This window comes from Gadus morhua, chromosome 16 (genome assembly GCF_902167405.1).
Source record: "Gadus morhua chromosome 16, gadMor3.0, whole genome shotgun sequence".
NCBI classification, from domain to species: domain Eukaryota; kingdom Metazoa; phylum Chordata; class Actinopteri; order Gadiformes; family Gadidae; genus Gadus; species Gadus morhua.
In genome coordinates, this window is record NC_044063.1 from 12,662,369 (window position 1) to 12,689,853 (window position 27,485).

At 47.1% G+C, this 27,485-nt stretch overlaps 1 protein-coding gene across 2 annotated transcripts; it reads right to left on the minus strand.

Moving 5' to 3' along the window:
* Nucleotides 1-26,698, minus strand: LOC115561628 (CD166 antigen homolog). 2 transcript variants are annotated; one of them, XM_030381775.1, is made up of 16 exons: nt 26,389-26,698; nt 11,160-11,266; nt 10,543-10,753; nt 10,322-10,386; nt 9,778-9,865; nt 9,395-9,568; nt 8,122-8,246; nt 7,782-7,914; nt 7,318-7,430; nt 6,726-6,858; nt 6,057-6,178; nt 4,151-4,283; nt 3,170-3,199; nt 2,421-2,532; nt 1,970-2,102; nt 1-1,842 (listed from the first exon to the last, which is right to left on the minus strand). In XM_030381775.1, exons 1-15 carry the CDS (start codon nt 26,444-26,446, stop codon nt 2,000-2,002), a joined length of 1,707 nt encoding a protein of 568 aa, XP_030237635.1. In that variant the 5' UTR covers nt 26,447-26,698; the 3' UTR covers nt 1-1,842; nt 1,970-1,999. The 2 variants fall into 2 exon arrangements, with proteins under 2 accessions (XP_030237635.1, XP_030237636.1); XM_030381776.1 differs by lacking the exon at nt 3,170-3,199 and having other exon boundaries at nt 26,389-26,697.
* Between the last annotated feature and the right edge of the window lie 787 nt (nt 26,699-27,485).

A 27,485-nucleotide genomic window follows, 5' to 3' on the forward strand; every position in this document is an offset into this window, starting at 1 on the left:
TTAATATTCTTTGAGGATGCATTTTTTAAATGTACACTTTATTTTAAACAAAAGTACAAAAAACGAATGTCAAGATATTTACAATACTTGCATGGCAATGTTCATTTCTTTGGTCATATATCCAATTTGAAGTTCAACCCAATGTAGGGGATCAAACAGCACTGACACCCCAAGATATCTTAAATTGAATCTAAGCGGTCAACCAGACTATGAACACCCGACAAATGTCTGAATGAAACTACTTCATGTGAACTTTGCAAGTAATTGTGTAGCTGTTTACTTTCAACTTATTGGTGAGGTGTGTGTGTGACAAGCATTTTAAGCTAACATTAACCCTTGAACAATATAAATAACCAAAAGAAAAAATAATCACATACAGTCACAATAACATCCACGCTGGATAGACTTAAACCTACAATCCGTAATCACCGCATGGTGTGGGTTCACACTCCGGTTACTGACCGTCCCCCGAGGACAGACACCTCCCCCTGCTAGGGATGTTCATTTCAGTAGGTCACATCATTTAAAACTTCGCCCGTCAGGATCACTAGCTGATTCTCAAGCAAGGTGTTGGAACACCGCCACAGCATCCGTAACTTCTGAGGATAACATTTTGGTAGTTCTGTTTAGGTTCATCCAAAGCAGGTGGACAGTGACGATGACCATGTGTTGTTTACAGAGTGAGGTTTAATATTCAGTAACAGATCCTACAGATTCAGTAATATAGGCTAAATGACAACCCTGACAAAACTGGTATATATGTACAAACAGAGTCAATACTCTGTGTCATTCTACAGAAACCTGCCTTAAAACACCAACCTTCGGGCACTTTACACAACTCAAGCTTGTATGGGTAGATTTTCAAAAGAAGGCAAAGTGGTTTATAAGACGTTTCGTTAAAATGATTACCCACACTGATGAAATGAAAGGAGAGGCAATTAATTTGTCAGCGATAAGCACTCAGACGTTTACAATGCATCAGACGCTAAATAATCAGCAAAATGTTTTTGTTAAAGTACAGAAAAAGTAAACTGAATGCACCTGTATTACCGTAATTACACTAATGCCAGTCAGAAATGGTGTGTTATTACACACAACTTTTGTACATGTTTCTATATGTTATCTTGGTGTTTCTTTAACATCCTTTCTAAAATCTACCAGTCAATATGCAATGCGGTTGGTTCAATCAAATTTTACTTAAGGCTGAATAATGAAACAACAACAATATTTTCCTGACATGAACAGACAAGAGAGATTATGATCTGCCATGCACTCATGCCCCCATTCTTCCTACTTCCTGTCCCTTAAGAAGTCAGCAATCTGTCCATAGCCTTTGCAGCATTGCCTCCTCAAATTCAGCATATCAATTTGTGGCCAAAGTGGTAAACCTGAATGCGTAAAGTACATAAATAAAAAGATCGACATGATGTGACTCGTTACCCTCTGTAGCAACAACAGCTATGTTACTCTAACCCTTCCTTTCTGCCCAAAATGCAGGTACGTTTGTGACTATTTGCTCTCTTCTCTCACCCAAAGACAGCAGCGGTTCAGATTAGCACTCAACAAACAAAAACAAAACAAATAACTGCAGTTTCTAATCCCCAAATCCAATTTCCCTTCTTACATATTTCCAAACTGAATGTAATAACAGGCAAGTATCAGTAGTGCAGACAATTATGTATTTCACATATCCCTTCATTTTTTCAAAGAAGGAGAAAATATTCGAGTGGAATTAATTTTTAGAATCTAAATCCAATAGGGCTTCATCCAAATATACGGTAGTTTTGTCCAAAGCGAACAGCAAACAGAAATGTGCAATAGCTTCTTGTTACCACTTTGTCACTGCAGAGGAAGAAAAACAGGAAAAGTAGAACGTTAGACATAGAGAACATGAAACGTATGTATGTATATACTGCATATGTATATTAGTAATGAACCGAACTGGGTGGTTGAATGTCTGCTGTCTCACCGTCCACATTCCCACGAGACGGTGTCCTGTCTACATTTCTGCTTTTTGGCTGTTCTCCTCAACCTTCTCCTCCAGCTTCTTCTCCTCTTCAGAGGAACCGTTCTCCAGCTCTCCGGTCTTCCAGCTCCCCTGCCTGTTTAATCAAAGGTACAATGTCTTGATTACTCTTTGGGTGTGTACTTTGCAATACCCCTACTGGCTACTCATGCCTTGCTTTGACAGACTTCTTGTTTAGCAAACGGTCCACCCCTTTTCTTACTTTTCAGACAAATGTCAGTGGACTGCATTTATGTAGCACTTTTCTAACCACTCAAAAGTACTTTAGAATATTGTCTAACGTTCACACATTCATGCACAAATTCAAAAACCGACGGTGGTGACATGATCTATGTTGTGTGCATTGACTCTGAGGATTTGCAGGATCATTTGGAGGAACGGCAGGCGTCCTTACTTGGATCTCTTCATGTATATCCAGTATGCCAGGCCGACGATGACGCCAACCAGCAGCAGACCCGCCACGATGCCAATCGCAAGTTTGGTCTGGTCGCCGTTGTCCGACTGGTCTGTAAAGGAGAGGAACACAACATGGATGAGCAAACACTAGCAACACTTTGGAGACGAGGTGAAATACAGACACCATGATTGCATAATCAACGTTTATCTATGCAAGGATGAAAAGGTGTTAATGAAACATGACATGTTGAGTCATGGACACTCTGTAAGGGATTATGAGTGCTTTTTTGTGATTTTAGTTTATATTTTCTTTCCATTTCTCTCGTTAGTGAGCGGCTTATGGACAACACAGAGGATCTTTCAGGATGCTGGCAGCTCTAGTCTTCCCATGCCTCCAGAGTTTTTCATAGGATCAGAATCGGGCTCTGTGTTTGATGCCTTCCCATGAACGGTACCACGTGACTCTGCGTTCACCAGCTGAACCCCTGGAAGACTTTCCCTGTGTCTGGTTTAAACCGAGGACCTCTTCTTTTCCAGTGAGCCACAATGACATCAAAGCCAAGGTGTAGGTTGAGTGTCTGTACCCTTGTGCCCCATGTGGCATTGTTGTTCCTCATGACAGCGTAGCCTTTAAGCACTGATCCGAAAGGCTTGCTTAAATCATTCAGAGAAGAACCGAAAAAGAAGATAACATTACGTCTTTCTTCTTGCCCACTTCACCCATGAAGAAAAGAGTCTAGAACTTACCTTGTTTATCCATTCTCACCTCCTCAAATACTGAAATAAGATATGAAATAAAATTAACGTCCAACCAAAATGTCAAACTGTTTCTTGCGCCGAAGAAATAAACGGACAGACGCAAATGACGGAAGGCTTCCTCGGCGAGAGCTCATCTACCTCTACTCACCCCATGCACGAATAAACAATCAGTCATCATCATAATCAAAAGGGAAAGATTTAGAGTCCAGCATCCCGAAGTACACGAACAAAAAGAGTGATCGGAGAGGAGATGTGATGGGTTGTCTTAATCGCACACAAGATGAGAACGAGTGAAGGACAGAACTGAACACCGAGACCACCGTTCTAATGAGGAGCTGTGCTCCCGGGCATGCAGACGGGACACCCAGTGTCTGAAGAGAAGCTCCCGCAGGTAAACCACCATTTTGATAAGAAGACCACATGCAGAGAGAGAGAGACAGAGAGAGAAAGCATGCAAAAGAGAGAGGAAGAGAAGGAAGGGGAGGAAGATAGAGAGAGAAAGATGGAGAGTGAGAGCATGCAAGAGGGAGAGAGAAAGATAGAGAGAGGGAAATAGAGAGAGAGAGAGAGAGAGAGAGAGAGAGAGAGAGGGAGAGAGAGAGAGAGAGAGAGAGAGAGAGAGGGAGAGAGAGAGAGAGAGAGAGAGAGAGAGAGAGAGAGAGAGAGAGAGAGAGAGAGAGAGAGAGAGAAACAGAGAGTGAGAGAGAGAAATACACAGAGAGTGGGATTGAAACAGTGAGAGAGAAACAGAGAGAGAGAGAGAAAGATAGGGAGAGAGAAAAATAGAGAGAAAGAGAGAGAAAGATTGGAGATAGAGAAACAGAGAGGAGAGCACCAACAGCACAACATCCTTCCCCCCGACCGGGGACTAAGAGGACTGTGAGTTTAACAACAGGCCGTGGAACGGGAGGTGGCGGGTGAAGGAAGGTCAGAGGTCAGAGGTCAGAGCACCACCTCTAAGGTACTTACGGGATGAAACATTGATGCTCTGGATTTGCTGGCTGAACTGGTTGGAGACGGTGCAGTAGACGGTGAGGTTGGCGCTGGGCACCACGGTGATTTTCTGGGACACCTTCCCGTTGATGTAGGGGGTCTCTTCAAGCTGAATATCAGAAGAATAATTATTTTACCGTTAGCATTTGGTGAACTTTGAGCCTACTTGGTATGCTCATTTTGCATTGATTGCTGCTGTGTCGATTTACATCAACTTTATCTACTTATTTTATTTTTAGATCGATTTACATATGTATTGCTTTCCCCGAGACAATCTTCCTGACTTGGAACCAAACCCGTCCCTAGAGTAAAGGAGTGTGTGACGGTTTGCCGGCCCCTAGTGTCAAACCTTTAACGACCTGTCATAACTCAAACACTTAATCTAAACAAATTCTAAATCTAGATGTATCCAGGGAATCATCAACATGAAAAAGCACGTATAATCGCAGCTGTTGTAAACTGGGCCAACGACAAAGAATACATCGTTGTGCGCTACCAATTCACACCACTAGGGGTCAGTGTCGAGCCTGGCTGCGCCTGCCTGTGTTTAACAAAGAGAGAACGTGTGCTTCTGGGACAAAGAAGCTGTGGTCTCAAGGGGATCACCCTAGACACAATGACAAACTGCTAACACCCCTTTCTCAGCACTTCCAAACACAAGGTGGCTGCCTCCTAACAAGCCATCTGTAATTTAATGTCTTGTGTTGTTCTCTAGGTGCATGCTTTATGGAGGGCAGTGGTTTGGCATCGTTTCCTTTGTTTGCATGAGGGATGGAGGTATACACTTCAGGTGAACAGTGGATCCCGTCCCAGGCCCTCCCACCCACTGTTTAAGAGTTTAAAAGTGATTCAAATATGCAGTAGGTGTTTATCTTGGTGCTCGGTGTAGATTTACATACATCAATTCAGCAGAAAACTGATTTGTAAATAGCTCTGTGGAGACCGGTTTTGAGGAAAATCCTACCCCATCCACAGGCTTGGGCCACGCCCATGTGTGGTCTGCATATCATTTCAAACTAGCTTATTGTGCAGCTTTGTTACCCTACACACAATGAATCAAACCGGGGGATTTTTTGCCTCCTCACCCAGTGGCGCATTACAAACGGGAGTGAAAACACCATCACCACATGAGGAATGGTGCGCTCTCTTAATGACTAGAAAGTTTAATTAAAGGAAAAGTCTGAGGATCAAGGGGAAGGAGAGGCAGGCGCTAGAGGAGGGGGTGGGAGAACACGATGGTAACGTGTAGAACGAGGATCTCATTATAAAGACTTCAGGCGTCTCTCGCACTCCGACACATCGATCACCCATCACTTGATGAACACAATAGGAATTATAATATTTAAATAATAAACATATATTTATATATATTTTTGAAGGAGGGGACATTGTTAATGATATCCTGTTTCTTTCCGGCACTACATTAATCACAGACACTAAGCGATCTGCCACGCCCTTTTTTTTCCCCCACCCCAATTACAATTCACGCAACAAAAAAATAGGATATTTATGAGACACACTCCAGCGGTTACGGTTGAAAGGTACCAGAGCCTCGCAGAATAATGAATAATAGAACTTCAGCCTTTTCAACACTTTACTCGCATATACTACATAATCAGAGTAAATATTTCCAATTTTAGTGGAAAATGTGTTTTTCATGCGGCTTATGTAATACCCCATGATGAGGAGTCTGGGGTGTTGCATGTTTCATATCCCCCCCCCCCCTCAGTCAAACCCAAACCCCCGATAACAAACGAGGGCCTTCAGCCCAGCGCGCTCGGGCGGAAATGAACACGGACCTCCGAGTACATCTATAACACACAACACAGCCTTACAGTGAAGGATCATAAATAATAGAGGGGGACAGGGGGGGGGTGCTTACCCAGGTGCCGTTGACGCTCCAGGTGATGGTGGGCTTGGGGTAGCCCTCCGCCTCGCAGGTGAGGACCTTGTGCCGGCCGTCTTCTCCGAGGCGCTTGGTCAGTAGAGTGATGACGGGAGCGCCTGCGGCAGGAAGGAGCAACCGTCATCCAAACCGTCCACACGTCAGGATTTAATCATTGATTTTAACTTAAATACTCGCTATGTTGGCTTGCGTTGGCTTCTGTTAAATATTTAAAAACATAAGGTGAAATGGGAATACGATTTAGTTAGGGGGTGTTAGATGGTGCCCAGGTCGGACTATCAAAATGGACACGACCAAAAAGTTTTTATCTTATCTTATCTAAAGCTGGGGCGCTCCAGTTGTTCACCGGGTTGAGCGCGTACCATTAAAGCTTGGTTCTGATCGCAGAGACCCGGGTTTGATTCTTGCCGTGGTAATTTGCTGCGTGTCCTCCCCTCTATCTCCCATACCTTCCTGTCTATCTCAATCTATCATAAAAGCAAAAAAATGCAAGAAAAAATCGTAAAAAATAAAGAAATCTTATCCACGGTTCATTTGTATACCCTTGAAGTTATGGCTCGTGTGTTTGTTAGACGTCAGGCCACTTCCGGTCATGTGACCATAAGTAAAAGAAAGGGATACGAGTCGCGTGACAGAAGTTCTTACCTTCGACGACGAGCTGGAAGGAGACGACGCGGCGCAGTGGGCCCAGGGTCACCTGACCCTCGTAGACACCGGCGTCAGAGTACGTCAGGTTCTTGAAGGTGGGCACCTGGTCTGCCTTGAGGAGTCCGTTATCCTGGAGAGATACAGAGAACCACACGCAGGGGACGTCCGAGGAAGGGATTCAGTGAATAAAGTGAAACAGGTTGAAACCCAATGTGATGAGGCCCAGGGACAGGAAGTAGAAGCACGCAGAGAGGATGCCATTTAATAGAGAATTTAGATGTAATAGACTTTCATTAGCGACCTATGTTTTTTTCTTCATTTTATTTTATTGGTTGTATTTCAGTTTGTTTTGTTTAATGTATTTTTATATGTTGTATTTCTGTCTTTACCACTGCTGTAAACCCAATTTCCCTTACGGGACATAAAAAGTACTGAAATGAACTGAACTGAACTGAACCAAGCTTAAATGAACTGAACTGAACTGAACCGATGCCAGTGGAAGCAATTAAATAAAGAAAGTGAAATAGGTTGTAACCCAATGTGATGAGGAACAGGTGGTGAGTGTCTGTGCCCTTGGGGACCTTTGTACCTTGGTCCAGGACACCTTGTGGTCTCCGGAGGAGTCGACCTTCAGGGCCACCACCAGAGTGTCCCCCGCCTTCTTCACGACCTCCTCAGAGGGCGACAGGTCCACGTTCAGGTCTGGAGGAGAGAGAGGAAGTAGCGGTCAACCATGCGGCTCCAAAATTGCCGGAAATGAAGGAGAATTCCTTTAAAACCGCAAAGATAACATCGCCAGCTCTGCAGCTCCTTTACCAAGGAGCTTTGGTAGTTCACCGCTGAAAGCCAAACCCAGTGCTTATTTTTTTGTTTCCCACAAACTCAGTGTGCCTCCACGTATTTTTTAACACCCGCAATTCTTCAAGGCATGAAATGAAATCACACCTTAATCAAAACTGCCCACCATTTCACCAAGGCCTTCTCCCTTACATCATACTAGCCCAACGGTGTGCTGCTATGAAGCGGGCAGCAGTGTGTGATGCAGTAACTCACAGCTGACAGTCAGGTTGATAGAGGCCTCCAGCGAGGGCTTCTCCGCCAGAGAGCACTTGTACTCTCCGGTGGCGTCTCTGTTGATATTCGTCATGGTGTAACTGTCTGAGTCCACCACGTTCTTTACCTCCCCCTGCAAAGACATAATGGAATATATCCAGGCCATCAAAGATTGACCGATGATAATACTCAGACGGATTAGATTTATTAATGGCTTCGGCGCAATTAGGTTATGCTAAGATGCATTACCGGAAGGGGATGGGGAAGGGGACGGGGGGGTGGTAATGACCTGATTAATATCACGTGGATCGGTGACGTGGACGATTGATTGGCTGCTCACCTTGATGAAGAAGTTGAAAGTGGTGGGAGCTGGGTTGCCGTCGGCAACGCACCTGAGGGTGACGTTGTCCCCTTCCAGCAGGACCCCCTCGGAGAGCACCTTGAGGCTGACGTTCTCGGTGGGGTCTGATGGAGGAACACACACACACACATGCGCGCGCGCGGTGAGCAGGGGGGCGAGGGAGGACGGGAGAGGATGCGGGGGAGGAAGGGAGGGGCGGAGAAGGGAGGAGGGTGTGATAGAAGGAAGGTGAGATATAAGGTAAGAACCAAGACAAACAAAGGAAATGACATACAAGTGGGAACGGAGGAAAGTCGGGTAGGAAAAAAAAAAAACGAGAAGGAAAAGGAAGACACTGTGAAAGTCATTCTTTGTGATGAGCAGAATGAGCCCAGGGCGTAACGATTGTGGTGAAAAGCCTCTGTGGTCCAGAGAGTTTGTATGCCTTCATAGTATTCCTGCTGTATAGCATCATGGAGCCAAGGACACATTTGGGTAGCTGTCTCAGCCCCAGGCTCCGGTGGAAACGACATCAACGTTGAACTCCACAGATGAGACAAATGGTCCATATTTCCGCTCTGACTGTGCTTGACTCTCATCCTGTTCAAACAGGGTCTAGCAGCCAAGTGAATGAAGCGCTCCTAATGTATGCACTCCCCGTGCTCCATAATAAGCCAACAGCTGCAGTTCTTTGGAAAGGAAACCGAGTATAATCGACCTGCACTGCTAATCGCTTTGAAACCGTTAGATTCAATATAGACATAAATACAATGACGAGCACTTTCCATGACTGTATCCTGTCTCTTCCTTTCCTGTAGTTTTCACCCTCTGTCATTTCCTCGCTGTTTTCCTCCTCCTCATCGATGGTCGATGATGTTAACTGAACTCTACCGTTTTTGCAGGCTCACCTGAGCTTGTGCGTTGCACAACTGGACCCCCAGAACCTTGTTGATTAAAACTGGGAGCAACAACAGGGTCGAACCCAGACCTGGCTGCACGGACAGCGCCCTCCTTAATCAACTCAAAGAACATGCAAGCGAACGACAAATCCGCTCTTATTCGCAACGTGCGCCTTCACTTGTAAAAAGCAAGACACAACTATCCATAGAGCACCCAGAAGTCCTTGACATTCTGGATCCACTGAAAGGAGCAGGGGCCTTTTCAACAGTGGATAGAGAACTCTAAGTCTGGCCACGCTTTTGTGTGGGTTGGGTTGGCCGCAGGGAGCCATCTGAGACTGGGGGGGGGGGGGGGGGGGGGGCTGCTGCCTTACATGTGATGGTGAAGGTCACCGGAAGGGACACCCTGGGCTGACCCGCCAGGTCCAGCGTGCCGCAGGTGAAGCTGGCGTCTGCGTCTCCCTTCCCCGCTGAGTACCTCAGGGTGGAGGAGGTGGTGGAGAGCCCTGTGACGGCGTGCACCTGCACAGAGTCATCGATCACGATGCCTGGGAGGAGGGAGGGGGGGGGGGGGAACATTAAGCTTAACAAAGATGCAACAGCTTAACAAAGACGGAACCGATCAACGGGATAACGACCGTTCGCAGCGGAAGGAAAGTGCGCAGCCGAAAGAACAAAATAGTCGCTGGAACACCAACGATTAGTGTGCAAATGTGGAATATCTGGATCAATACAACCCCTGTGAATGCCGACATACCTTCGCCGTCATGGGACAGGGTCTTGTTGTTCTTGAACCAAGTGATATTGGCGGCTGGATTGGCGTCTATTGCGTTACATTGCCCTATCTAGACGAGAGAAAAGTACACACAAGAGAAAAAGAAACGGTTTTAAAATGGACATTTGAAAACGATTGAACTTTCAATATCCCATTTTGAAAAAGCCAACATGTTTGCCGTGGTACGTTTTCATATTGCGAATTTGCGAAATCTTTGAGTGCATCTATTGAATTTGCTAGTGCTGTTTTAGGCGACAGACCATGAAATGCATGCCCACAGCAATTCTAAAGCCCCTCTCCGTCAGATCTTCTGGATGTTTTAATTGCAGATGGTGTGTGGGGTCGCAGGGGGGGGGGGGGGATTCTTCTCACAAATTCATGAGAATCACTTCAAAGAACTCTTGGCTCCCGTGGAACCATCTAGAAAATGCCTCAAGGTACATGAGCCCCAGTCAAGGATTTCCCCAGACAGTTGACTGTGTAAAATAGTGTAGGCAGAAACACACGCACACCATCAGAACGTTACCTTAGCGAGTTTCCCGATCTCAAGTTCAGCCGCCTGTTCTAAGAGCTCCAGATTTGTGGGATCCTCTGCAATGCATCGAAAGAAGAAGAACTGTTATGAAACCAGTTTACCTTCACCGATTATGAGTCAGATTACAACAGCAAACACACAAATCCCCCAAACGCAGGATTCCCCCCCCCCCCCGTCAATGCATGACCCCTGTAATGGAGGCTTGCACTCACTGTGGACCACCACTTTGACGTGGCGCTCTAAGAGGCCTTGTAGGGTCACCAGCATGCAGATGAAGACCTTCTGGTCCTCCAGGGTCAGCGCCTCCAGGAACATGCTGCCGTTGTCCATCATGCTCACGCGACTGCTGTACCCATCCTTGGCCAGGACCTCGAAGGGCTTACCCTTCAGCTTCTTGATCATCATGCCCGACTCAGAGGGGTTCTGGAGGAAGACGCAGCAGCATAACAACGTCACGGCCACGCCCAGGAAGGATTGGACACTACACATTCTCACATTTAGGTGGTGCTGCTGATGCTTTTATCCAAAGTGGCTAACAACATTTTCTTCAAACATTCACACACCGACGGCGGGGTCGACCGCGCAGGGCGACAGGCAGCTCAATAGGAGCAGTTAGGGTGAGGCGTCTTACTCAGAGTCACTTCGACACTCAGATAGGTGGAGGGTTACCAGTCAACCCGCTCTACCTCCTGGGCTACTGCCGCAGTACAGCGTGGAGCAGCGAACCGGGTGCACACAACACTCCACAGGGAACCAACAGCTGGGTAATTGCGTGTCTCGGCCACATCGCACCGTCGAAGCGAGCCAAGGGATGAAATAATCAACTTACGAGTTTCCATTGGATGAACATGACGTCGTCTGGTGGGGGGGATCCGTTGTTGCAGGGCAGCTCGAGCGTCTCCCCGTAGGTCCCGATCACAGTCACCGTGCTGCTCACTGAGGAAGAGACGGAGAGGAAAATGCATTTATTTTTCAATTGCTTTTGGGGACCGTCTTTGGAACACTTGCAAATCTCTGCGCAAAATTCATTTTTTTTTTGTAATGAATAAGCAGAATGATGACTTTTTATTCAAACAGATGAGTGTCTTCTTGAAAACACAGCAAAATAACTTTTAGGGGACATCCTTCCCTGCTGCTATCGCAACTTGCTTCCCTTTTGAATCCTGTAGCGGCCTGAATTTAATTCGAAAACATTTCCATGGAGACTTACAGGCTTGAGAGAGGGAGATAGAGGTGGGAGGAGGAGGAGGAGGAGGAGGAGGAGGAGGAGGAGGAGGAAGGGCTGTGAGGGAGAAGGTTGGAGGCGGGGAGGTGGGGGGATTGTAGAGGGGGGGGGGGTATCTGAGAAGACACTCGGCAGTGAGTCGGCATGACACACTCGTTTCAAGGAGATGTCGGTGAGCAGTCACAGGGGTGGGGAGAGAAATGAAAGTTATGTGTTGTCATGAACAGAATTCATATGGCGTGCCTCTTCAACCGAGGTGTGATGGATTCGTCCTGAGAGGCAAACACTCAAGGGGGGGTCTGCGGTCCGAAAGAGTAGGAGGCAGTCCATTGGAAATGTATAAGATTGAAGGAGTGAAAAATTGAACTTCTATTTTGTTTGCTACAGGAGGAAAATACAGAATACTTCTTAGATGTTGTTGTCAACACATCCACCCAAGCCACGATTTCTTTGATTATAAATTTTAGACGCACAGTGCAACACCGCTTTGAGCAAAATGGATGAAATCCATCATAATTTATCATAACACTTGACACCTTAATGCCATACAATATCAATCTATATGTCACATTGAACAACATGGAGATTAATCAACACATTTTTCTAAGTAAAATGCCACATTGCCTGCCTTGTGTTTGAATGTGTTTGTCAGATATATATATAGACATAACACCATTCATTTATTCATCCCGATTTTGATCACAGATTTCATGTCATATGAGGCTGAACTGAAAACTTGATTGATTGCCTTTTTACAGTGTTATCTACTTTTAAATAACAGCAGCAATCTACCAAAGTGACAGGACGTATTTCCTTTATCATGCGTCCCACCGTTTGTAATCCCGGAAACAGTGGAAATGCTTTTACAGTGGCAACTGTTGTTCAGAGGGTCCTGGTGTGAAAATCACCACCCGTTCCACATGCACTTTAGGGATCGATTTACATGCATTGTGAAGACTGACAAGGCATAGTCTTAACACAATGGGACAGGAAATGACAACTGTTGTAGGACAGTGCATCTACTGCAGCACATCTTGTAGTAACCCCATTGAACCACACATTGCAGTATTCAACCATATACTGCAGTGTTCAATGTGTCTGGTTGCAGGAGCAATACAATGACTTATCTAACTAGCCGTGCTGAGCAAGAGCTGGCATCAATATTATGCCCGGAAACTGTTATCATGGCCAATCTAGATCTAGGTCTCCGGAATCCAGGAGGCAGAAAAACACATGTTTAATATTGATTTCCATCATCTGTCCTCCGCCCAGTGCGGTGCGTGTGGAAACCATAGCAATGTGAAGGCAGAATTGTATGAGCAACTGGTTGCCATTATGTCCGCAAGATAACACTCATTCACTTAAAGATCAGTGTCTCTGTGCTACCAAGTGCTCCTTATACACTGCAGCGACTCAAGTACGTTCAAACCTATTAGGGAGGGGGGGCAAAGGTTATCAAATTTACTTTACATAAAAGAGGGGCAACTTGGGATATAAATTCAAATGTGCCCGTTTTGAATATTCAAACCAGGCTGAGCCCGAGCCTCTCGGCGGGCCGGAGCGCTACGGAGTGAGGCTCCTCCTCCACAGATTAGGGCGGAGCACAATGAGGACCAATCACAATTGTTGAATGAGGCACCGACACAATGCCCCGCTCCCGGAGATAAAGTTAATCCTCCCACACAACAGTACGAGGTGACCGCTCACATACGTAGATAGAGTAGGCTACACAAAAGAACCAAAAAAAAAACATCATCATTCAGACTAAAATAGAACCCGTTTTTTTCCTGATGGGCAATGAGCGGCATTAGTCTGGAGGGTTGACCCAAAACGATCCTGAGCATTGATGCACGCAAACCGGTAGCAACCAGAGAACGAGCCAATCAAACCCCAGAGCCAGACAGAGAGGAGGCCCCGTATCGAGCAGGGGAGGAAGCTGTCTCGCCCGCGTGATACTGATTAACGTGGTTTGTTGCAGAGAGAGTAAGAGACAGGTAAGAGAGGGGAGACGGGGGCTGCTCACTGGTCGACCCACCAGGGAAATTATCTGTTCTCCTCCTCCATCAATCCCTCCCATTATTCAGAGCCCGGTTTATCTACCAGGTGACCTGCCACGCCCCCACCACCACCTCACAAAACCTCTCCTCTTCTCATTTTCGGGTTTCGAAAATTTCGTAAGTGAAAAAAGAATCGTAAGTGAAACAACATTGAAACTTATTGAGTTCCTCATGAGGAAATGAGGTTTGCGCAAGGAGTTGCTGACTGGAGGAGGGGAGGGAGGGCACGGGGGGGTAGGAAACAGATGTCCGCCGTCGGTTGAGATACGACAGCGTGATTCTCGATGGCATAGCCTGGACCGTCACCTCGGTCTGTGAACCAACAATGCCCACAAATGCAAATCCTACTTTACATATTGAAGTGCATGCAACCGCAGCTCAAAGCATGCATACTATTGTACCGCAGCCGATGCTCGGCCAGTCTCAATTTAAAAAGAAAAAACGTGAACTGCCCTACACATGAATGAGTGAACGAGTCGAGCGGGTTAGAGAATAAGAAGCGGCAGTACGTCAACTGTCTGTGTTCACTACGTGTGAGCCTTTCCTCTTTCCCCTCGCCTCTGGGGGGGAATCTCTGTCGCTGACTGAGAGGTTACTGACAGCGGACCTGCTCGAACCCTCCTCCCACAGGCCTCTTATGTGGGAGGGCTCCGCGACATTCGTCCAGCGCGTGGAAGACACTCCTTATTCTCCCCCAGCCCCTCTCTGCCCCCCCAGACCAGCCCCTCGCACTAATGCAGTCCCCGTCTGGGAGGGTATGGACGCAGGCTGGGACGTCCATTAGACCGATAATTTGTTTTAAATACAAGCCATCTAATCTTGATGCTGCAGTTCGGGGAAGCTCTTATGTCGCTCTGTTCTAGTCAGTCTAATGGGTGAATGTATTTACCTATGTCTCTTCTGTTCTGGGAAGGGAAAAGGGGGAATGAATCTCAATCGGATAAGGATTATTTTGCTGTGGCTGGGCAAAAGGTGCGCCTCCAAACCTAGGATGGCTGTCTGTGTTCCGTTTTCGCTTTGAGCTCGTATTACGGTCTAGCCTGTTACAACACGTTGAAAGGCTGTAGGGCCTTCCTGAGAAGTAGGTATGGATTGGAAACCAGCCCTAAAAACTCATCAGCGTCTTACACCACACAAATAAAGCAGAAGAATCAATTACATGACATGTCTTGGCCCGAACTTTGAAATTCTTTATGCGGTTTCAATTATCGCTCAAAATCTATAGATTTCCCAGGAATAAATCAATAGTTAATTGAAGCAACATTGAAAGTATACCCTAGATGAGTAGAAAGTTATACATTTTATTTAAATTGTTGAGTCCAGGTCTTTTTTATGAGCCTCATTTCCAGATTTAAAGTTATTTAGCTAAAACCAGCAAAATCAATGATGTCTTTGTCCAAAGTCTCACAACATAAGCGAGAACAAAGACACACAGAGAAAACAGGGGATAGAGAAACAAAGGCCTTCCTCCCTATCCCCACACAGAAATAACACAACCTGCGCACACTCCAGACCGAAGACACAAATCCATCAACACAAAAAAGTAGAAGACTGATAACATCTTAATACCCCACCCCCCACCCCGACCGGGGCAGCCTGTGTGTGTTCACCGACCACACCTGGAGCCACACACACAAGGTGGGTGGGGGATGGGAGATGGGGGATGGGGGGGGCTAGGGCAACTGGCAGCGCTACCACCTGCTCGGATTCTATTGTTGCCGGGGCGCTGAAACGCAGACTCCCAGTTTGCCAGTTTTTTCACAGCCGACCAGGCAGTTGCGCTAGTAACATCAGGGCAGAACGTCTCCTGCCTCGGGGTCGCCTTTCAGACTCGGTTCCCTTTCAGGAGAATGCGATGGCGGGGAAGACAGGAGATAATGACATGGCTCAGGTGGAGAAATAAAGGACAACCTTCTTTCCAAGTGTTCACGTTTAGCCTGCCGAAAAGATGTTGTGTTTTTTTCTTTTTTCTCGTGGAAGTGAATAGGCAAGCAAACAAAACCGTGTGGAGCCACTCAGAATGATAAAATGTGCCATTTTATCTCCCATGCCGAGCTCAAAGGAAGCCATCAGCGAGTAATGGGGGAAATCTGCAGAAGACTATGTAGTTTGTTTGCAGGTGATTCTTTTTTCTTTTTCTCAGTCCCTTTCCCCCAAGGACTCTTCTTCTGGCAAATCAAATTATGAAAAATGCATCTTCGCATTCCTAATGGACTTGGGCCGTGTTGGTGACGTTCGAGTCTCACAGCACGAGTAGAGCGATGAGTTCTACTCCACAGTAGAGGTCCACAGACATTTTTTGTTCAGCTATTTTGTAAAGACTCAATAGTCCGATGAAATCACAGAAGGCTCGCAGCAGACGAGAGGAAGAATGAATAGACTCACTTCAGGGGGAACTGCTTGAAAGTGGTCGATGACGCGCGGAAATAAAGGTTTTTAAACGGACGAATACACAATGGGTATTTAGTATTTAGTTGGGGTATGATTGAACATATTTCCAGACAAGGACTCTGAGAAAGTGTGTCATTCAGGTTCAGGAAAGAGGAGAGCGGAGGACATGGAAACAAAACAATAGACATTTTGATATTATGTAAGTCTCGGGCATTAGATCTTCATTACGCCACCAGGACAAGGAAGGAAATCATAAAAGCCTTATTATGAAGGAAACGGATAATCACTCTAAATGGAGCAAGCCGTACACTTTTGGTTTGAAATTGATCCTGTGGTATGATCATTAGTCTGTCAAATGGTATCCTCAACGCACACACTCAACCCTGTGAACCCCAAGCATACAAAAAAAAAATCTTTACCGCGTCATAAATTCAATCCATAGATAAGCTGCGAGGGGGGGGGGGGTAACAGAATGGCTTTTAAAACACCACCGGTCTTGTAGAGTGTGAGGGGAGGTAAGTGCACTCAGAAGAAATCCCCCCCATTATGTGGTGAATTATGTATTTGAGGGTGCTGGGGCCGGGGACCCCAGGAAGGGGAGAGTGGTGATGGGATTCCTACCGGGCCGACCGGACGGCTTCAAAGGAGAGCCCCCCGGTCCTATGCCCACTATAGGGTCACACACACACACACACACACACACACACACACACACACACACACACACACACACACACACACACACACATCCCTCGCACTGACAACCTGCCATTAAAGCTGCAGCATTAGGCCATTAGCAAAGAACAGCCACACCGCTTCCTACTGGTCCATTAACCGCAGCTAATCTAATTCAAAGGTCCTTGTTTTGCCGATGACTTCATTTGGCTCGGTTTCCAAGGGGCCACACCCAAATTAATGGGTTATGTAACTTGTGTATTAAAATGAAGTAGCTGTATTATTGGATTATATAGTAATATACATATTACACTTTTTGATGAAACTTAGTAAATCTAATAAATCGTCGCAACCTTTGAAATAAAGTTCACTGACACAGACTCACCATCAGCCTAACTTAGGCAATAGATCATTTACAATTTATTCATTCAGACTGACGTTGTTTTTCGAAACCTAGAGGCTTTTCAGAATACATAAAATGAAAGCAGCATTCGCATCATCAAAGCATCCTCAGTCCCCCCTCCCCCAACCCCCCTTCCGTAGGTACCACATTAAAGGGGACATCTATCGCTTGGCAAATAGGCCGTAAAATAACATGTCTCTCTGGCCTGGAGCGAAGCCAACTACATTACAGGAGCGAAAACAGGAAGTATTTCTTCCCTGCATGGCAGACTGACAAACACTTATATTTTTAATTGCATAATTTGCCCGTCAGGCATTCGAACGTGTAGCCGTGTAATAAGGGTACCGTCCAGAGACCCCACGTGGTCAAATTAGCGACAACAAAGTATAACACGCAGAATAAAATATAAAGGAGACAATCAGTAAATATGATAAGGGAAAGTACAGAAATGTTAACTTTAAATGTTAAAATATATTGGTGTTTGCTCTGCACCGGTGTGGACACACTCTACACCGGCGGTTGTGGAAGAACACCGTAAGGAACAGTGCGTATCTTTCCCTGCCTGATTCAGGGCCGGTGGGACCACAGCAGCAGAATCCCATTAATATCGACTAATTGTTTTTCCTTTTTTTAATTTTATTACGTGACGTGTTATTTAATAATAACTCATTAGCGCAAAGGAGCTGAACTACAAAATCTCCTGCTGAGTGTAAGTCAGGGGCGTTTGAATCCACGCAGGGTTCCTTCTCTTACTCTGTGACCACTGAGCTCCAACTTAGCCAAGATGTTTTTGAAGACTTGCAAATAAGGGGGTTTGAACATTGGGATGAGTTCGGATGAAATCTCTCGGCAGTGAAACACATTGGTGCTATTGTTCGTCCAAAAAAGGGAAAAATACGGTTAAGAATCGCCATTCAAAGCACCATGCTCATCACATTGGATGGTTATGAATCGCCTTCCAACGCATCGTGCACATCACACACATCCGTGCACAAGGACGTCTGCCGGCAGACACAGAGCCTATACAGTCAATGGATCCGACCATAGACTAACCCACACAACGCACAACTACGCACCCTGAACTCCCGTGGCGGGCCGGGGAGATGTTCGGTGCACATCACAAATAAAAGTATAAAAAACTTCTACTTTATCTCCTTGAATTCTGTTACGGCTTAAGCTAGGAACACTTCTCAATTTGACAAATATAATAACATAAATATGGATAATAACAGCCAAACGCTGTTTGTGACAGTGTGAATAAGCTCTGAGGCTGTGGCGGATCCAACAGCGCGCAACACTGTGACCGTTGCCAAAACAAACTTTAAGAAACCCACTAAAACACCGGCGATATCACCAGCCTACAGATCGGGTGGCTGAGCTACCTCTATCAAAGTCCCCGGGGCGTTCCTTATCCCTCACAAGTCCCCCTCTCAACCAGACACACACACACACACACACACACACACACACAAATTCCAAGAATGAAAGCAGCAGCCTTGTGCATTTGCATAAGTCCTGGAGGGGGCCAGCGTAGCATCAGTTGCTCCGACTGCACAGAGGTCAGCGGCCCCGCAGATCCCAATCAGCCCTGGTGACATAACACGGCTCTGTTTGGGCTAAGCCAAGCGGTGTCTCCCGAGCCGACAGGGAGTGAGCCAACACCCTGGCCCGGAGGTGAGGGGAGGGAGGGGAAGGAAGGGAGAGAGACATTAAGCTCCAACGTGCATCGCTTCTTCTGTGTGTGTGTGTGTGTGTGTGTATGTGTGTGTGTATGTGTGTGTACTCCAAATGCATCCACTTATTGATCTGAAAGAGGCTCATTACATGGTGCATGGGCTGGCACTAATATTTCCAAGAAACAAATGAATGATTAATGGTCCAGGGTTTACTTAGCGCGGGCTGAAGTTTTATTATTATTGCCGGAGCAAGAGGCAGAGACTAAGTTGACACGACATCAATAATGGATCTCAGTATAATTCCGTATTATCCTGGTATCCGAGGGACCCATATTTAATCAGGCAGGACTCTCTGTCATTGCTTAAGCAGACACCTCATCATACCCTCAACTTTGATACGTGATGCAGCCCAGCCCACTGGCTCACGTCGGTGGAGGCAGGGAAGAGTCCTGGCGCGCTACACCGCGGCCGTCATGACAACCCTGACCTTCGAACCCTGACATTCCTGCCCCACGCTGCCTGCTCCATTTCAATGAGCTCCCCCTCAGACTCTGGAGGGGGCATCTAGTCGATTCCTCCAACACAGGTCCCTGTCTCTGCTCATGACTCCTTCTCCCATGGCTGTCCCTGGAGGTATCCGAAGCCAAGACAAAACCAAAAAAGGATTGGACGACGATACACAGAATGAATGAGAGGCCAGCTTAATTCCTACAGATCAACATGTTCCCCCATACAGGCTGCTTTATGACAGGCTGGAGATTTGAATGTATGATTTTAAGAAAATGCCATCGGGAAATTATTTGAATGATGAATGGAGGTGGATTTATACAGAAGAGCAGCTCTGCTCTTTTCTGATAATTGCCAGTTTCTACTTTCCAAACCTTCCAAAATTGGATTTGGTTGCTATTGCTTTTGTTGCATTTCATAAAAAAAATTATTTAAAAGATTGGAAATTAATTCAATTCGATATTTAACCAAAAAAAGGTACATGAAACAAATCAGGGTTTTAATTGTGGTTTCCTCTTATTGCTTAGTTGCTACCATTCTTTAGTGAATAGCTTTTCCCTTTTCCGCTGTGATTGCCTCGGTTAAATGCATTTAGCCGGCAGTGCCGTCAAGGCCATCCGTCTTCCAATAATAACGTGACCCCCCCCTTGAACCCTTGAAGGCTATTCTGAAGCCCCTCTGAATAACATTTTCTATAAATGATGTCTCCTTCACAATAGGTAACCAGAGTAGAGAGAACATGTCCTCTCCACGTTCATATTATAAACGACATGCGAAAGAACAGTGCCCTTATTGGCTACAGCAACCCCATTACTCAGATGAAATCACTCAGGAGTTAATTTCATAATGTCCCGCTGCATGGATCACGTGGGCAGACTCCCTAAGATGACAATCATGGAAGATGTGCTTAACAGGGACATAGGACACGGCGGTCCGTCAGACCCCGTGAAGTACCCCCCCCCCCCCCCCCTCGGGGGTGCTCCCATTTACCAATAAAAGACTTGATCTTTAAAGAGCATGACTTCACTCTTGTACATGCAAGCTTTTACGGCTTTATAAAAAAAAAATTGGAGGGGAGGGGAGAGCAAAGGTCGCTGGTAAACCAGACCCGTTGGAGAGTTACAGTTGTGCACGTTCCCCCCGGAAACCTCGCTCCTTGCTGATAAGGAGGGCGATAGGGCAGAGCTGAGCATCGCGTCCAATTACTGGAAGACGGTGCACTTCACCTTCTGCGAGTGCTCGGGCTGCGGGGCGGGTGCACCCTCAGAGCTGTGAAGGGGCAACTTCACGGCCTAACTTCTCATGTCTAGTGGTGTAATGGCCGGCTCTCGGGCTCTCTGAATATAAATGAATGCAAAACAGTGTGGCCGGGGTGGCTGATGATGGCTGGGAGATACATCTCATTGCTGAGGAATACCCTCGCAGCGTTATTAAACGTGTGATGGGCTCCTTAACACGATGACCTGTTGGGAGGCGTTTCATCTGTCAGTGTAGCTTTCAAAGTAAAAACGGTGCACGGTATTGTGATAGCAGCATACAACTGCAGGTCACAAAGTCTTCGGTATACTCCCGAATTTGTTGGCACACACACAGAATCGCACAAACACAGATAAGCACGAGGCGGAGTAAAAACCCCTTAAAAAAGCGCCTCTGCCTTGAGATTCGGACCATGTATTGGATGTGAGCCCTTCGGTATTTATTGCATGCCCAGCTTGCGCACCAGCAGACATACGTTTGCCTGCCCGTCCCCTCGTGAAAAGGAGGCTCCCTTCTGAATGAGCGCTCCTGTCGGCTCCCAAGTTCAGCCGGAGCCGCATGTAATCATAGATAGCTCGGGGGCACCGTGGGGTGCTGCGGCATACCAGGGAGGGAGAAAGATGGGAGGCATCAGCGGAGCACAAAGCACCAGCTTTTAAAATGACCAGACTGTGGAAGCGAAGGTCAGCCGCGGACAAAAAGCCGTGCTGTCGAGTCCTCCGGGCGAAGAGCCCTACGACTACGCTTTCATGACAGGAACGAAGACGGAGAGAAAAACATGGGGGGGGGGGGAAAGCGAAAGCTAAAGAGAGTTTGAATGAATAGGCACCACTCAGTATCGGGAGGCTGTTTTAGAACCAACAGAAAGCAATTCAGAAATAAATAGAATGAAAACATTGCGTTTTACTCTCTGCCTTCCCAAAGCACCGACCCAATACTATCCCCTATTGTACAAAAGCCTCTTTCAGTCTCCCCTCGACCGGGAACAATTCGCCAAACATGTACGCTCCCTATTCCGTGATTTGCAGGTTTTCTGAGAGGGGCAGGAATTATGACTTTGCAGGGAGTGAACACTGGGGTGAACCCCCACCTCTGACCTCTCCTGGGGGTCAGGAGGGGGCTTCATGGAAGCAGGGCCCCAAAGGGGCCACAGTGTACTCCCAGTAATGGCTCCCATCGGCCCTAATGGAACATGATGACGGCTGTGTCTTTCCACCGACATTACAATGAGAATGGAAATAATAAAATCATTAATAAATCTCAAGCCCACAAAGATCCCCCCGTGGGACGGGGGCTTGACGACGGCACTGTGAGGCTCACCCTTCTCCTCCCTGGGGGGCTCTCTCTCTCTCTCTCGCTCTCTCTCTCTCAGAGCCATTAGATTATCAACCCAGATAACAAACAAGAGGCACTCAGAGAATTCATTAAAGACAATGGAGATGCGCCGGGGATTTTTTTTCCACTAAGATCCCGGGCCTTGTTAAAAATGGGTGTGGCCGCCCCGCTTTTCATATGGTAGGTGGTTGGGGGAACGCCCCCCCCTTCTCCCCCCCCCTCCTCCGGTGGCACACATGAGAACAGGCAGCACAGAGTCTGCGCCCTCGTGGAGGGGCGTGCCTCTGTGTGTGTGTGTGTGTGTGTGTGTGTGTGTGTGTGTGTGTGTGTGTGTGTGTGTGTGTGTGTGTGTGTGTGAGTGTATGTGAGTGTGAGTCTTTACCCTCGCGGAGGGGCGTATCTCTGTGTGTGCGTGTGTGTGTGTGTGTGTGTGTGTGTGTGTGTTTTGCTGTGTGCCTGTGTGTGTGTGTGTGTGTATGTGTGTGAGTCTTCACCCTCGCGGAGGGGCGTGTCTCTGTGTGTGCGTGTCTGTGTGCGTACGCGAGTGCGTGGGTGTGTGCCGTTCCATATTCATGACAAAGGGAGAGAGAGAGAGAGAGAGAGAGAGAGAGAGAGAGAGAGAGAGAGAGAGAGAGAGAGAGAGAGAGAGAGAGAGAGAGAGAGGGAGGGAGAGAGAGAGAGAGAGAGAGAGAGAGAGAGAGAGAGAGAGAGGGAGAGGGAGAGGGAGAGAGAGGGGAGCGGGAAAGGAGAAGTCACCATCACACATCCATTTGTTTTAAAAAAAGAGACTGCTTCACAAAACAGTCAGCGGGCGTCCACAGGAGTCCAGTGGGGGACAGCGGGGGACCGCATTAATGACAAAGGAGCGAAACAAACTCACTTTTTGTCTTAACACTAGGGCCCGGGTCTATTGGAGAATGCCGTCGCCCTTTCCCCAAAACCAGGGGTTACCTTCACGCATTACAATGGGGGAAGGGGGGAGCCCTGCACAATAGAAGTGGTGCTGCATGGAGCCCCAGTCACTTCTATCCTGATGTTAATTCTCCCTCTTCAGGGCTGAGACAATGCCACTCTCATTGCAGCCCTCCCCTGAATACAACTAAATAAAGAACTGCTTTCCTGTGGCACAGCACTGCTCCACGCTTCATTTCTCAACTGAAAAGGCGAACAGGGGATATTGTTTTACAACTGATAAATTATTAAAATAAATACCCCCTAATTATCCTTAAAATATTCAAGTGTGAACACTTGAAGCACAATAGTTATCGGTGCTTTTATGTGAGAGTGGATGGAGGGAGGATCGCAGCGGTACAATTAACAGTCTGTTACTGCTGTTTTACTGATGCCTAAGGAGAGTAAAACTGACACAAGAGGACAATGGACTTATACCATCATGGAGTCATGGTTGCTACTGCACTCGCTTTCAGAGCGCTTCCATGTTCTCCAGAGATGGAGTCCGTCATACCATTGCTTTTACTCAATGTGAGCCAGACCCCGAATTATACCTCTTTTATGTGTCACTCACAGGAAGTACAGCCACTTTGTGTGATGGCTATTATGATAGCTCTGCACTTCTGTCTGTGCTATTTAGGGCTGTCAAATGGTTCAAGTTGGATCATTCATTCTTGGTTTTGATTCGACACCGGTTCAATGGGTCTCTCCTCCTGACTCCTAAATTGAACATCTGGGCAGAACGTCTGGGTTACCGGGAGACAATAAGGAAGCACAAGAGCTCGCACAATCCCAGCCTGACAACCGACAGCTACCCACCTGTTCAGTCATCCATTTTACAACACAGAGGCACAAGACCATAAACTGCACAAGCCCAACCGCATGGTGCGTGAGCTGCAAAATGGGGAAAGATAATACCACTCCAGACATAATGTACTCAAACCGAAAAAACTGTTTACATCTGCGTGGATAGCAGTAAGTTGATAGTTTTTCGGATGGTGAGCTCAACCAACAGGTACTAAAATATTGTGCCACTTTGGAAAGTTTAAAGATTATAATAATAGCAGAAAAACTCTGTGAATCCTTATCGTGCGCCACAAAATATTGGATCTTTGGGATTGCTTTGTGTGTCCCCCATTCAAGTCCTCTGGAAAGCTTTGGATAATTATCCCCAAATTAACAAGCGCTGCAGCACCAGGCAATTAAACAAGAGGGCTGGTGGTGTTTGTATTCATGACCACATCCCGGCTGGACCTTAATAACGCTTCTCAATATGACAAAAAAAAAGTGGATCTAACTATTCGATAACAGACACAAAGGAATCCCCTCCTGGCAGGGGGATCACAGCCTCCCCAGGTGGAGATAATTCTCCATGCAAACAAGACCAGACACGCAGGGGCGCATAGATACACAATGGTGTGCGTCCGCGATGCAAACCAGAGACACAAAGCCAGCCCGCCTCACCAGGATGCCGCCATTACGCCGTCACATGTCAGGTTTCGACATAAACTAGTTATGGGTGAGCGGGAGGAAGGCGTAACTATCAGGTGAAATGTTCTGATTCTCCCCCACCTCCCCCCCCCCCCCCCCCCCCCCCCCAGTCTCTCTCTCTCTCCCCCCTCCCCTCTAAAGTTCCACACCCTACACACACACACACAGATGCGCACACACACACACACACACCACACACACACACACACACACACAGACACGCGCAAATGCACACACACACTCGATTAGTGCATTAGCAAAGTGAGAGACCCGCTGGCCGGACTGGTAATACCAGCTGGAACACTGAGGGCTGTCTATTCAGGCGGGAGGGGGGGTTGGCTGAGCGCGGGGAGGGGTTGGTGAGAGACAGCGAGGGGGGGAGGGGGAGAGAGGAGAGGAGAGGGAGGGGAGGCTGGGGTAGGAGGGAGAGGCTGTGTGAGTGCGGAGGAGGGGGTGGCGGCGGTGGACAGAGAGAGAGAGAGAGGGGGGAGGGATGGAGAGAGTGGAGAGGAAAAACCAGATGCATCTTTGCAGACTATTTGTTCTTCAAGCCTTTCAGGGCCGCTGTGTATTATCTGTGTGACTCAGGGTCGTGCCCCCCAGTACAAGAGGAGCCGGCCCCCCTCGCCCACTCCTGCCCCCCCCCCACCCCAACCCACAATGTATTGATATGGCTTGAATTGCTAACCCAATAAACTGTCCCAGCAAGACGTTCCCCAGGCCTGATAATTCAATAAGGAATAAAGGGCTGTAGCCTCCCATGTTCCCGTGTTAGACGGGCATGTGGGGGGATCATCAGGATGTTTTCTTGGTCAACGAAAGACATAAGCAGTAGACTTACGGTCTCCTATGATTAAAAAAAAGAAAGAAGACGTGCTACCATTTTTTTTGGTCGTGTGCAGAAACATCAACAACGGTATAGTGCGCACTAGTACACAACACAAGAGCCCGGGGTGGACAGGGTGAGTCACAGGGAGTCGGAAACGCTTTAAAACCATTACTCGTGTTCTCCATCTCGAAACAACCAGGCCCCCGAGCGGGAGTAGTGACAGGTGTGGCATGGTATTAATTTACGACAGCGGTGCCTGTCGTGGGGAAAGGTGTCAGACGGGGAGAGGGAAAACTAAAGTAGAGTGCTCCACCTTTCCGCCCCCTCTCTCTCTCCCTCTCTACCGGCCGCTATCTGCTTGAGTATAGCTTCTGCATCTAAAACGGCAGGGCAGCAATACGACAACTGGAATACCTACCTGTTGTTAGGGGCGATGCAGCCCACGTTTAAAAAAAAAACCTCTTCATTTTTACAAAATAAAACAATTTTGGTACATGTACATAAATAAATATCTAAAAATGTAATAATGTATTAATCGATATATAAATATATATTTAGATAAATATATCTCGCCATTATGCAAACCCCATTGTGTTTTCCACCACCACTGACTAATGTCCACCGAACGGCTGTGATATCACGTGGCGCCACTGGGCCGCCGCCTCCACCTTTAATTGTAGCTGGCAAAGTTTCCAGAATGGACCAAACGAGAAATAACAAAATATTACAAAAATCTAGTAGGAAACCGTTGCTCTTCTATAGCTTCCAATTAGCTAGAACCCAACGGCGCACTAAAGGGTAACCACATAGTCTGTATGGGGTAACACGTGTGAGTGCGAAATGGAGGGAAGGCAGTGCTATCTCTCACCCATCATGTTACTAACGGTGAGATGGCAGGAAATGGACAATAGGTGCTGCATCACATTCACACCCAACCAACATGTGTTTGGTTGAATGGTCAAGTCATGGGGATCTGTACGTATAGTGTGACTATCCAGATGCCCCAGCTGATTATAAGAGAAGTTTAAACAACACTTCAGCCTGGAGTTATTGAGGAGATCTATCCTAGCCTAGAGACCTGCTTTCTGATATCCCGGCGTGGCGATGACGCCCTCGTCTCTAGTTTGAATCGGCCCATAAGTTACAATGCGTGTGCTGTGTTATGCACCCCAAAAAAGTAACGGACACCAATGCACAACAGCCAATATGTAATTTAGGACGGATGTGCACCTCCACCACACTGAGTGAGCCCAGAACTTACCTTGATAGACGATCCCGAAGAGCAGGACAGCCACCGCGCCGGCAGACAACAAGTGCATCCTTGCAAGTATCGCAGACTCTTCACTGTGTGGTTAAACGTGCGGGTTTTCTGTTTAAACGCCTTCCACAATCAGCGCAGCTTTTAACTAGGTTTTCTTTTCTTTTTTTACTTCCAGGGAATCTCAGGGCTTTAGATGATCATCGAGGTATGCTGAGCCTTATTCTTCTCCCTGTGTAACGTGTAGTCACTGAAGTCCCTGGCAGCAGTAGTGCAGAACAGGTAACAGCGGAGCGGATGAGGAGGGCGGAGACCTCTGCCTGCAACTCCGCCTATGCTGCGTTCACACCAAAAAAATAAGGGGCCGCGCGCATCCGTACAAAGTCAATGCAAAGACGCGTACAGAGGCGATTTTTTTTCTCGCGCAAGCAAACACGCGACAATGCGAAAATATTCGCTTTTGGTTTGAACGCACTAAATCCAGACCCAGCCCCCTGCTGTAGAGAGCGCCACTTCTTGCACCATTAACGCCTGGCCCATAAACGACCCCGACGTCCAACTTCTTGAATCTTACGGGTCCTAAAGGCTATAAGCAAGCGACTCCTCGTTATTTTTAATGCCTTCATTTACATATTATTATTTTCCATCTCCATTCCACCATGCGCCTACACAGACGTTTCTGGTTGTCCAACTCCCTCCTATCTTCCATCACTTAAATCAGTCTTGTGTTGGCGACGCTGAGCACCACGTCGTGAATCCTAGCCGCCCTCAGATGTTACAGAGGCAGAGAGCTTATGTCATATAAAGTTCACACCATGAGGGGAATTCCATTCCCGTTGGGAAGACTTTTATCTCTGTTCAGTGCGTGGTTGTCCCCGCGTGACACAGTGTGTGTGTGTGTGTGTGTGTGTGTGTGTGTGTGTGTGTGTGTGTGTGTGTGTGTGTGTGTGTGTGTGTGTGTGTGTGTGTGTGTGCGTGCCTGCCACAGTGTGTGTTCGTGCCTGCCACAGTGTGTGTTCGTGTGTGTGTGTGTGCCACAGTGTATGTCTGTGTGTGTGAGTGTGGTGAGTGCCTCTGTGTGTACATTAGTGTGTTTTATA